General features: G+C 42.7%; 1 protein-coding gene across 3 annotated transcripts in view; it reads right to left on the bottom strand.

The window, feature by feature from the left end:
- DYNC2H1 (dynein cytoplasmic 2 heavy chain 1) overlaps positions 1-13,618 on the bottom strand; it is a 433,565-nt gene that overhangs the window by 143,706 nt on the left and 276,241 nt on the right. For all 3 annotated transcript variants that reach the window (XM_040426277.1, XM_040426279.1, XM_040426278.1), the window contains 3 exons: positions 6,629-6,784; positions 3,832-3,907; positions 450-649 (listed from right to left, as the gene is read on the bottom strand). In XM_040426277.1, the coding sequence (XP_040282211.1) occupies positions 450-649; positions 3,832-3,907; positions 6,629-6,784 (432 nt within the window). The remainder of the gene's footprint in view (positions 1-449; positions 650-3,831; positions 3,908-6,628; positions 6,785-13,618) is intronic.

Raw genomic sequence — 13,618 nt, forward strand, 5'->3', positions numbered from 1 at the left:
CCATCTGAAACTGAACTGACCCCATTGCAGTCTGTTCAGTTCCGTTTGTCAGTTCTGTGCCAAATCCAGCACTTCCATTATTGTCGTTTTTCCTCTAATAGAGCAGAATCAGTGATGGGAAGTCATCCCAATATCAGCTTTTAGGCTATCTTTAATGAAAAATTAAATTTTGATGCAAAATTGCATGAAGGTGCCAGTGCGTATAAAGAGCCATAACGTGCCAACGTGTAATTTGGGTTTTATTTGTACGTGGTGCACACATCGGCCTGGCTATCAGAGGTTCAAAATGTCCAACACCCCCTGGAATCAAAAGGGTTAATGTAAAAGGTATTACACATGACACTTTTGATCGGTTTTATAGGTGATGATGGAAATCTGCTGGTTTCACTGCAGACACCGAACCCCATCTTTCCTGATTACTTAAACCACCCAAGCATCAGAAATCTTACCATTATGCTGCAGGAATTTGGCAAGGAGATGGACAATGGGAACGTCATCTTGTTTCCCCTCATCCCTGATGCATGAGCATTGAAGAACTGTTCCAGATAGGAGCGCAGAACTCGTAAATCAAAGTAGTTATCTACTCGTCCTCCATAAATTGCATTCTCTAAAAGACCATTAACAAAATCCCACTGGAAAGTTCTGCCACCTGCAAAAAGGAACATGGCGTACCGGATTTAATATCTAAAAATCGAAAACATATAAAACAGCTGGTTGTGCTAAACAGAACGACTTAAAGGGACAGTTCAGGATTAAAACAAATCACAAATAGCGAGGAGCCGCAATAACACACAGCTCATGGATAATTGTGGTGATTTGGGATGGGCGATGGTCTAAAATTACAATCTCAATCCCCCCCCCTCCCCCCCAATTTAAAGGGGTTGTGCAGTGGTATAATATTGCTGACATCCTCAGGACAGGTCATCCACAGAAGATGATCGGCGAGTGTCCGACTCCCGTCTGTATGAAGGAGTTTGTGGAGTGCTGGGTCCTCTTCGATATTTACCTGCACGCCTTCTAGTGGCGGTGCAATGTAATCACAACTGCTCATCCCATCCCAGTGAAAGGGAGAGGAAGCTGTAATTACACTGCACCACCATTACAAAGGAGATGGCCTGTAGGTAAAAACTGAAGAGGCCGCAGCGCTCGTACGATTGCTAAAAACCCCTCAAACAGCTGATAGGTGGCGGTGCCCGGAGTCAGACCCCCGCTGATCTGATATTAATGACGTATCGAGGACCGGTGAGCAATATTTTACCACTGCATAACCTCTTTAAGGATGATTTTTCACTCTCTTTGCCAATTCCATGGAACGGAGCAGCAGGGCGCAAGCTCGTCGTGCCGGTCGATTAGGACAGGAGGGACTCTCTGGGAAATTGGGGGTCACAGTGTTTGGACCCCCACCATCAATTAGTTATACACTTCTCCTTCAGATAGGGGGATAACTAACCGGGCCTATTGTGTGTTTTTCAAAGGCTGTTTATTGTGCTCTATAACTAACATGCTTATGGCTATTGTACGGTTACAGTGGAGACAAATATGTATAGTTTTAGTTTTAGTTTACTACTTTTGCACAATAATAGCATGTCCTGCTATTTTATGTAACCGCGTTCCAAGAGCCATACTATTTATGTTCTACTCCATGTAGTCATATAACGGGTGGTTTTAAAAGAATAAGATTTTGTTTTCATTACTACCATTAGACTTCACTAGCACCATTTAGGGCTACATGAGACTTTTATTATTATTACTTCAGGGTGGGGGAATGGAAAAAAGCAATGTTGTTATTTTTTGGTGTGTGTTAGGTGTTTTTTTTTTTGTAAAAATGACAAACTTTTTTTTTTTTACTTTATATTTCAAATAAAGTTTATTAGATTTCAATTATTCATTTTATAGTCCAGAGGCTGGGCTAATATTGATTTAATACTGATGAAAATTAAAATCATGCTAAAGTAAAATAGTGGGGAAAAAATTAAAAAAAGCTTTTATTTTCTATTCCTAATTTTTTTTTAAATCCCTTTAAAATTGGGCACTTTCACAATAAAATCAAATGAATGCCCATCACATATACATGTAATTGCGGGTTATTTATGACGAGCGTTATGTCTGTTTTTGGCGTAAAACAAGTTTCAAGGACTTCTTAAACGCCTGTGCCACAATATTTTTTGGAGTGGCGAGGGAGTGACGTGGGCTGGGACAGGGTGCACACCTCGTCATAAATCAGGTGAATCCTACGGCGGCACAGAGCAGAAACAAAGACTGGGGTAAAAAGCCGGTCTTTGGAAATGACCCCCATTGTCTTCTGTCAGAGTTGTTTCCAGAAAAGCCGGGTGACAACCACTATGGCTAACATAGTACACACAACGGTCATCTGACCTCCCCCCCCCAGTCGCTGGATGTTTTCATCCGCGCGACGAGTAGATGCAGTGGTGGCCATGCAGGGATCCGGAGGGGCGTGGGTTAGTATCGTCTATAGGAGGGGCCCCAGCATTGTTTGGGGGGCTGTTTGTACTATTGGATAACACCTTTAATATACAATAATACAGGAGCAGTTCAGATGTTGAGAAAAGCTAAGTGACACAAACGAATGTAAAGCCTAATGCTCTTTATATTGGTATTCCCATCTCAGAAAGTGATGGATATGTTGTTACTTTATGATCGGCGGGCCTCTGACCTCTGGGACCTCCACCGATCCTGAGAATGAAAGGGCCGCAGCTCTGACATAGTCCTTCCTCCCCTTCAAAGACCCCCCCCAAGTTTAGTGATATGCCATTACTTTGCAAGATGGGAATACCTCATTACGCTGTAATCTTTCATATACTGTATTGGTGATTTGATCCCACCTATGAGATCATACAGGGCATATATTCCTCCCACACTCCAAAGACATACTGATAGGGATCTTAGATTGTGAGCCCCATTGGGGACAGCTTGCGTCTTTCACATGTATAGTTTTCTATAGTTTATTTTATATGATATTTAGCATTTGCCTTATTCACATGATGCGTTTCCTCACACCTTGTTCTTGGGCTTTGGATACATAAAGGCTTATTAGCCATGGTGATATATACAATCCAAGCGCAGGGTAGTGCGGAACGTATTGTGTGGGGCCATTTTAATCAATGTGTTCATTAAGAATGAAACTACAGGTGTGGGTTGATTAAGCTGTGATGTCATGTTACCACCACCCACTAGATGGGGGAGGGTACATGGGTCTTTAAATTTCTCAAACTCACAGACCACATTGTTACGACTAAGGAGAAGGTCTCCGAAACGCTTGTTTGTGAAACTGTCCGCATACTAATGCTGTAAACCAATAAAGAGGAAGATTTTAATGGGAAGAAATTTATAGTGCCGGAATCGTTTTTTTCACTTCATCTCATCTACAAATCCAGGAACTTGAGGGTTGGTCTCCGGGCACACGGGATAACATATGCCGACTGGGTGAGCTGGACAAAAAGTTACTTTTACAAAGCTTGAAGCTAATGTCTGTAAAGCGCTGAGGATTATGTCAGCGCTATATATGTGAGTATAATAAATAAATATACTTTGGATATATTATAAATGTCATCATCAGATACCGCAATATACTGGGCTGGAATCACATGTGGCAGTTTTTTTTTTTTTTTTTTTAGCTAAACACAGGAACAGATCCAAGAGGAAGCAAAGTATACCCACACACCTGCCTATAAGTCAATAAACAGCATGAATACCACCTTAGAACAAACCATGAATGATCACTGCGTATTCTATATGAAGAGACGCACAGATGAGTTCTCGTGGTATTTCCATTTGTAAAACATACATTACACACCAGCTGCTACAACCCACCTTCAAAAAGACGATCGATAATTTCATAAGCGGCACGCAGGTCCGACAGAGAGAATTCATAGAATTTAGTCCAGCCCTAGGAATAAAATATTTCTGGTAAATATGAAGAAACTTTGGTTTTGTAGACAACAAAAAATAAATAAAAAAATATATACATATATATTTGCCTTCACTCTGCGGTCCAGCTCACCCCAAACCATCTCGATTGGGTTCAGGTCCGGTGACTGTGGAGGCCAGGTCATCTGGCACAGCACCCCATCACTCTCCTTCATGGTCAAATAGCCCTTACTTTCAAAGTTTTCCCAATTTTTCGGCTGACTGACTGACCTTCATTTCTTAAAGTAATGATGGCCACTTGTTTTTCTTTACTTAGCTGCTTTTTTCTTGCCATAATACAAATTCTAACAGTCTATTCAGTAGGACTATCAGCTGTGTATCCACCTGACTTCTCCTCAATGCAACTGATGGTCCCAACCCCATTTATAAGGCAAGAAATCCCACTTATTAAACCTGACAGGGCACACCTGTGAAGTGAAAACCATTTCAGGGGACTACCTCTTGAAGCTCATCAAGAGAATGCCAAGAGTGTGCAAAGCAGTAATCAAAGCAAAAGGTGGCTACTTTGAAGAACCTAGAATATGACATATTTTCAGTTGTTTCACACTTGTTTGTTATGTATATAATTCCACATGTGTTAATTCATAGTTTTGATGCCTTCAGTGTGAATCTACAATTTTCATAGTCATGAAAATAAAGAAAACTCTTTGAATGAGAAGGGGTGTCCAAACTTTTGGTCTGTATATAAGCCTGATTTACTGGGGGTATTTATTTCGGGGGGTCCCAAAGAGAATGGGGACCTCGTACCCTGTGGATCCTCCCGAAATGAACGGAGTGGCCCATCAGGCCTAAACACAGCCGCTCCATTCGGCTGAGTACAGTGTTCAGTTTTCTCTGGAACTCCCACAGAAATGAATGGGGTTCTCTTGATCTGTGGGGGTCCCAGTGGTAGGAGTTCCACTGATTTAACAGTTCTATCCTGTGGGTAGGAGATAACTTAACATTACGGGAATGCCCCTTTAACGCTTCACATTATTAAAGTACTGCACAGTCTGTTCTCAAGTCACATATTATATATATATGTAAATAAGGTGATATCGGTCATTCTAATCCTGCCTGTAATGATAATTAGATGACTGGTAAAAAGTGATTTATACAGACCAAGAAGTGAGCTAAACGTTATTTTCTGATGACACATTTCCGTTAAGTGATTAAAGGGGTCTGTGTGATGACAGATTCCCTTTAAATGTTATCATACATAAAAGCGATTACAGGGTAAGTCAGGCTCTGCAGCCCTGGTAAATCTACATGCGATAATAGACTTCACAAGCGGGCATTGTAAATCCTCCTGGACCTCGCTCCTCACCCTGGGTGTCAGGCAAAGTCTGCAGGATAAATGAGGTTGGTTCACAATGTTAAGGTGCTAAGTAATTTATTGTCATGTGGACTCGGAATACATTAACATGATTGCAGCTCAGAGCTGAATAAAAAGGATAAAAACTAAATAATCTCTGAGGTTAAAATTGAATTTAAGTTTAATAAAATACATGAGGAACTTACTGCAAGGTGTTACTGATGAAAGGTTATTCTTGAGAATCTTATATCCATTCAAGACACATTCCAACAATATAAATGCAATGCTTTCATGGAATAAGAAAGCAAAAGGGTATAACTATCTTACACACTTTAGGTGGGATGCTATAAACGCCTGATAGATGCGAGTCCCACCCCAGTGATCCTACCTACCTCAATTCCAATGGCCATCACATTCGGGTGGAGAATTTATGGACAGGAGGCTCTCTATTCACTTCTATGGGAGCTACGGTTTGACTGCTTCTGCATCTATGAAACATATACGACATATCCGATGCATATGTCTTATATGTCTAAGAAAGGAACGCCCCTTTAAAATCTAATTCCACTGTGGCAGCAGTGTCCATATAGTTTAAAGAAGTACTGCTACAAAAAAAATTAATTCTCTGACCTGTTAGAAAGGTACATGATGTAAACTGTAGTGAAGGTAATCTTCTTACCAGAGACTATTTGTGAGTTATAACCTCCCTCCTGATCCTCAGCTGTGTCATGTGACCAGCACTGTGACTTTCCAAATAACACAGCATCTTATGTATGACAGGAAGCCAGTTTTCTTTGTATTTCTATGGGAGCCTCAATGTCAATCTCATAGGAATGAATAGAAAAGTAACTGACTTCCTGTTCTGTGTCAGGAGGAGATGAGAGAGTTGGTCACATGACACAGCTGAGGAATAGAAGGGAGGTTAGAACTCACAAATACAGTCACTGATGAGAAGATTACCTTTGCTACAGTTTACATTGTGTACCTTCCTGACAGGTCAGAGAATAAACATTTTTGTGGGAGTACTACTTTAAGGAGCCTCAGATAATCTTTACAGGGCCTGAAGCATTTATTCTGTTTGCCAGACAGCCAAATGGTTTCCAGTCTGGGTGACCACAATCTAAGGACATGGATCTACATGTACTGAGGTGGTCGCTGGAAGCTATACAGCGAGATGCCTCTTCATTCCACACTGACTTGTTTTAGATCATCCAAATCAGGCCACAGAAAGCATGATAATACATGAAATCCTAGACTTTTGGGATAAAAATAATGGGAAGACCAGTGCTCACCATACACAGAGATCAGCCTAGCAGCTGTATATACAAGATGGTAGGATGCGTTCATCAAGACTATCTGCAAAGTGGCAAACATGCACTTGCTCACCTGAGGGATGTAGTTCCTCCTTTCTTGACACACTGCATGAAACCATGCCAAGTTAAATAAAGCTTGTGCCCGAGATGCGAGCCCTCCCTTGCCAATTTGCTCTGGCGTCCATGATTCATAAGTTCTTAACAGATTCTTCTTCAATCCAGGAGGAGCCTGAAAAACAGAAACTCATACAATTATAGACAGAAGCAATTTCTGCTCACCTCTCACCTTAAAGGGGTTATCCGGGTCTATAAAAATAAAAAAATATATCACTACAGTGGCTTACAGTATGATATGACAGACTGAAGCTAACTGAGTACCTGTAAACATGTTTTGATCAAACAGAACTTCTCATTTCTCCCATGCAGCCTCCACGTCCTGCTCCATCTCATCCTAGCTGTGGGAGTGTCAGCAGTGATGAAGCAGCTCTCTCAGCATCCGCCCACTGCCCCTCCCAGCAGCGCTGTTCCACGCCCCCTACTTACTGTACCTCCCCACCTACTACACCAACTCAGCAAAATGGCTCTGCGCACTACACAAAAAAAACAGAATTAGTACTCACCGGTAATTCTTTTTCCATGAGATCACCATGACGGCAACACAAGGAGATTGACCCCTGACCTCTGTAGGGGCAGGAAGCAGAGAAAGATTTAAATACCCCCCTCCCACCACCAACACCAGTGATTCCAAAATACAAGAGTAGAAAGGTGGTGGAAACCCCGTGGATTTTATAATATCAGAATAAAACCAAAACGAAGGGAAAGTATTGCTCCATAGCAATCCCAAAAAAGAAAAAAATATAATTGGAGGGAATTTATATGCAGTCTTGAATGATTGGAGGAAAGCAGTCTTGAATGATTTTAGTTTCAAAGAGCATTCATTTAATGGTTCAAAGGGGGGACGTGATGGTCCTGTGAGAACTATGTTTAGGTCCCAGGTAGGAATACGAGATTTTAACGTCAGGCGTATTCTGGTAACCGCTCTGATAAATCTTCTGATCCATTTGTGATTCGCTAGTTCAGTGTTGTAGAAACAGCTTAATGCGGATATTTGAACTCGGAGGGTAGCAGGTCTTAACCCCATATCGAAACCATTTTGTAGAAAATCTAGAATAGATTGTATATTAGGAGCAGATATGTTAGGAGAGGGTGATCCTGACCAGGAACAAAATCTCTTCCAGATCTTCAAATAAACGGCGAAGGTGACCTTCTTCCTGGAGGCCTTTAGCGTAGAGATCACCGGATCCGAAAGACCCTGTGATTTCAGGATTTGGGTTTCAGGATTTAAGTTGTCAAATTTAGAAAGTCCGGTTCCGGATGAAAAATTGGACCTTGATATAGAAGGTCCTTCCTCCTTGAAAGGGGCCAAGGACCTTTGATGGCCATCTTCCGAATAACTGGAAACCAGCTCTTTTTCGGTCAACAAGGTGTTATCAGTATGATATTTGCTCCGTCCTGATGATTCTTCTGTACCACTTTTGGTATTATCGGAAGTGGCGGGAAGGCGTAGTACATCGCTTGGTCCCACGTGAAGGAGAAGGCTTCTACGATCCACAAATTGTCCCTGGGGTCTAGGGAACAAAATGTTGGGACCTTTGAATTTTCCAGAGAGGCGAACAGGTTCACTTCCGGTATGCCCCATTTGTCTGTTATCATCTGCAAGATTTCTTTGTTCAAGGACCATTCCGATTGGTCTATCTTTTTCCTGCTTAGGTAGCAGGCTTCTATATTCAGGGATCCTTTTAGGTGAACCGCTGAAATGGATTCTATGTTTATTTCTGCCCAAATGAAAATTTTCAAGGATAGTTTTAGTAGACTCATAGATTTTGTACCTCCTTGATGGTTTAGGTATTTTATTGTCGTCTTGTCTGATAGTATTTTTAAATGACGGCCCCGGAGCTGTGATTCTGCAATTTTCAGAGTTTCCCAAACCTCTCTCAGTTCTCGGTAGTTCGATGAGTGACCCCTGATTGAACTGGACCATGGTCCCTGATAATAAACTCTTCCGACCTTCGACTCCCAGCCCCACTGGCTTGCATCTGTGGTGATCTGGGTGTGAGGTATCTTCTTCCACGTTATTCCTCTGGTCAAGTTCTTGTGGATCCTCCACCACTGAAGTAAGGATTTTATCCTCTGAGGTATGGAAACCCTGTGATCTAGAGAGAAAACTTTTTTGTCACATACTCTGAGTATCCACATCTGTAGAGGTCTGAAGTGAATTTGACACCATTGTACTGATGGGATGCAGGAAGTGAGGACACCTAGAAGACTCATTGAGTCTCTGATGGAATAGGTTCTTTTGGATGAAAATACCTTGATCTTCCGTTGGATGTCGGATATCTTGTCCCGAGGTAAACTGGTTAGCTGTTTTTGAGAGTCCAGGATAACTCCTAGGAACCTGATCTTGGTTGATGGTACAAGGTTCGATTTTGTTCTGTTGATCATCCATCCCAGTCTGTCCAATGTTAGAAGAAACACTTCCAGGTCTTTCTGTAGTTGGGAAGGAGAATCGTCCAGATATGGGAAGATTGTTAATCCTTTTTTCCTCAGATATGCTACAACCTCTATCATCAGTTTTGTGAACACCCGAGGCGCTGAGGATATGCCGAAAGGGAGAGAGGTGAATTGGTAGTGGAGAACAACGCCCCTGTGATCCTTTATTGCAAACCTCAGAAATTGCTGGGAATTGTGGTGTATTGGAACATGGTAGTAAGCGTCGCTTAAATCCATCGTGCACATCACTGACTCCTTCTGAAAGAGGGGAATGATTGAATTTAATGTCTCCATGCGAAACTTCTGATAAGAAATAAATCTGTTTAGGAGCTTCAGGTTTATAATGGTTCGAAAGGAACCTTCCTTCTTTTTCACCAGAAAGAGAGTCGAGTAGAACCCTTTCCCTCTTTCCAATGGGGGTACCTCTGTTTTTACGTGTTTGGATATTAATTCCTGAACCCCTTCCCAAATTGGGCTTTGATATGTTGGAGTAGGGAGTTTTGAAACTATAAATCTTCTTGGGGGAAGGGTAGAAAAATGAATCCTGTAGCCTGACTTGATAATCTTTAGCGCCCATGGGTTTGAAGAGATTTCCTCCCAGAAGGGAAAAAATTTCTTCAATCTTCCCCCCACTCTGGCGTCACTGATTTTCGTTTCCTTTTTGGGATGGGGCTAGGAAACCCCTTCCCCTTCCTCCTTTGGGGTAACTATAACGCCTCGTTTTTCCTTTACCACTGTAAGGTCTGCTCTGATTAGAGGGGGCACGAAAGGGATATTTCCTTTTGTAGGACTTTTCCTCTGGGAAACCCTTCTATATCTGCCCGAATATATACTCCCCCGAGAAAGGTATGGAACAAAGTCTCGATTTAGAGACCTTGTCTCCAGACCAACATTTGACCCATAGGGCTCTCCGAGCCGCATTTGAGAGTCCTGTGTCCTTAGCCGCAAACCGAACGGACTCTGCAGAGGCATCAGCAAGAAATGTTGTGGCAGATTTTAAGAGTGGGAGCGCACTTAGGATTTCCTCGTTATTAGAAACACGATTTTCTATTTTCTAACTCTGAAAGCCATACAAACATGGATCTGGCTACAGAGGTAGCAGTTATGTTGAATTTTAAATTGTACATGGCCACCTCCCAGGACCTGCGTAATAGACCATCGGCCTTCCTGTCCATAGGGTCTCTTAGTTGTGATGAGTCTTCAAGGGGTAGAGAGTTTTTTTTATTGACTTTTGCTACCTGAGCATCTATTTTAGGAATCATATTAAATATTTTGGCTTCCTCCTGATCAAATAGTAGACGGCTCTGATATGCTCTGGAGATTCCTAGACGCTTTTCCGGATCAGATCATTCGTCTAATATCAAACCCTTAATGTTTTCATTAATAGGGAAGACTTTCGTTTTTTTCCACACGCAGTCCACCGAACATTTCCTCCTGAACAGAAGGGGTTGGTAGAATTTCCTCTACACCCATCGTTGCCCTGACTGCCTTGAGTAATTCTGGCATATCCTCTGAAGAAAACTAAAATCTTTTTCTACCCCTATGGATATCCCGTTCAGATTGTCTGTCATCCTCCTCCAATGCTTTGGAGGAAGAGGCACCGTCAAATTCATCTGACTCAGATGAAAAAGAATCCCCTATTCTTGGGCGCTTGTGTGGGGGCTGAGCCTGAGAAGGGGTATCTTTGTGTAGTCCGGACAGAGATGCCAAAGAAGATTTAATTTCCTCCTGTATCATGGTTCTGAACTCTTCTATTAAAGATGGTTGTTCGTCTCGTATAATCTTGGTGATACAATCACCACATAACTTTTTTAGGTAGTCGTCAGGCAAACGTTTAAAGCAAGAAATGCATTTGGAGGATTTCTTGGGTTTCCTTTGTGCCTCTTTAGAAATCTAAGGGCAATAAAGCCCCATTAGAAATATAGAGAAGCCCAATGTTTCCCACATATGGCCAAAAAAACGGAAAAACATTGGATTAAATCTCCCCTACAGGGGGCGCAGTGGCTTCTGAGTGCTCCGGTTCAGATATCCTGGAGGGATAGAGAGACAACAACTCACCGCAGCCAGGAACACTGGGGGAAGGAGAAGATTTCAAATTTTCTTCCGGTCCCGCGGAATATGCGCCGCCTCCGTCACTTCCGGTGAGGTCATCCCGGCGCCGGAAGTGACGTAATTTATATAGTGCCCGCCGGCGCTGGGCGCGCAACCCAGCTGGAACTACCGGAGTGCAGGCGGTAGACAGCAGCCCCGGGAGCAGGCCCCCGATAAGACCGGAGCGAGGACTCCCAATACACTCCCTGCCCAGCGTTAGTACGGGGACCGCGGGAGGGCAGGGAGTCACCATGTAGAAATGGTGTTTAAGGTGCACATCATCCTCATCTCCCCGGCGCAAGGCACACAAGGAGACCTTTCTCCGCCCCTGTCCTCTGTAGGGACAGGAAACACTGGTGTTGGTGGGAGGGGTGTATTTAAATCTTTCTCTGCTTCCTGCCCCTACAGAGGTCAGGGGTCAATCCCCTTGTGTTGCCGTCGTGGTGATGCTATGGAAAACATCATCATTCACAGCCTAGTGCTCCAGAGAGCATACATAGTTTGTTTTTATGTACAAGACTATGAACTTCTTTATTTCTACTCTCTCTAGCAAAGATTTTTCACCTCCCTCGCCGCCTCCTCCTCCAACGCACAGCCCCATGTAAATAAAATCACTCCCTCCAGCCTCCTTCACTGCAGTACCATGTAAATAAAATCACTTCTTCCCTCCAGCCTCCTCCAACACACTGTCCCACGTAAAAATAAAAATCACTCGCTCCCTTCAGCCTCCTCCAATGCACAGTCCCATGTAAATAAAATTCCTCCCTTCCTCCAGCCTCCTCCAACACACAGTCCCATGTAAATAACATCACTCCTCAGCCTCCTCCAACATACAGTCCGATGTAAATAACATCACTCCTCAGCCTCCTCCAACATACAGTCCGATGTAAATAACATCTCCCGTCCATCCCCATCTTACAGTCTCATGTAAATCACATCTCCCTCCTCCCTCCATCCCCTATCATACAGTCTTATGTACATTACATCTCCCTCCCCCAGCCCCTATAATAAAGTCGCATGTACATCAAATCTGCCCCCCCCCCAGTCCCATCATACAGTCCCATGTACATCACATCAGCACCCCCAGTCCCCATTATACAGTCCCATGTACATCACATCTGCCCCCAGCCCCATCATACAGTCCCATATACATAACATCTCCCCCCATGGGGAAAAGCTGAAATACGCTGCATCACTGCTCCTAAGTAGACAGCGTACAGGTAGACGGCTCAAGGCAAACAATAAGGAGTCCACAGCGTTCAAAGGAGAGAGATACATGGATAAGTAATAGGTAGATAGATAATAACTAGCTAGATAGCATATAGATAGATACATAGATAGGTAGATATGAGTTGGACCTCCACCTATCTGATACTGATGGCCTATCCTGAAAATATAGGAGATATCTATCTATATATCTCATATATATGTATCAGATATATGGATATGAGATGGATAGACAGATAGATAGATATCAGATGACAGACCGATATTAGATAGATTTGTATTTGCTGTATATTCCTGGGTAATTCACCACTCCTAGGTTTGCGTACTCCTCCAGATCTGCGGCATTAAGCATACACTGACGGTATATTTTATCTGACTAGCATTTTAAAGCCGCTTTGAAGTGAATACAATTATAGGCTTTTTGCTAAAGCTATACTGTGTCCAATGTAACAAGCTGCAATTTGTCATAAATACAGTATAATACTTAAGCAAAAATAAATAAATAAATAAATGAAAGGCAAAGCCCTTAATTTCCCAGAGATGAACACAACTGTATTTTGTGCCCTGAATAGACACGTTATGTAAGAGACACACTTCTAAACACTTATCAGCCGGAGAAGAAGTAACCAGCTGCTTAACACAGCCCCGCGCCTCTCCGCCTGATTTTCTAGTGGTTGTGTCATTATTTATGAGCCCTCAGATGTTTGACTCCTCCAGAGCAGACGTCTATTGTAGACTCGCCACTCCAGGCTGCAGCGCTTTCAACGAGGAGGAGGAGGAGGAGAGCTTTTGTGGGTGAATAAACTAATGGTAGGCAAAGCAGGTTTTACCACAGATATTGAAAGGGACACAACAGTAAAAGTCCAAACGGCGTTTGCCTGTATTTTATTTTCAGTGTCCCCAGGTTACTTATAGGCTTGAGCGGATCAAGCTTCGGATCATAGAGCCGAAGTCAATTTGTTTCCATTACAGCATTAAAATGTACAGGCTCTGTGTAGCCAAACTTCGTCTCGGCCAAAGTTGCGCAAGAGTTCGGTAAATGACTACGGTATTCCTATCTGCGTCTTTAAAAACATTTAAAAATAGGAATCTGAAGTGGGATTTGGTACTGGTGGGTACCTCGGTACTAAAGCCTACTTTGGATTCCGATCTTAAAATTATTTTAAATACACAGATTTATCCCTACAGTAGTAAT

The sequence above is a fragment of the Bufo bufo genome, chromosome 3 (assembly GCF_905171765.1).
Source record: "Bufo bufo chromosome 3, aBufBuf1.1, whole genome shotgun sequence".
NCBI lineage: Eukaryota > Metazoa > Chordata > Amphibia > Anura > Bufonidae > Bufo > Bufo bufo.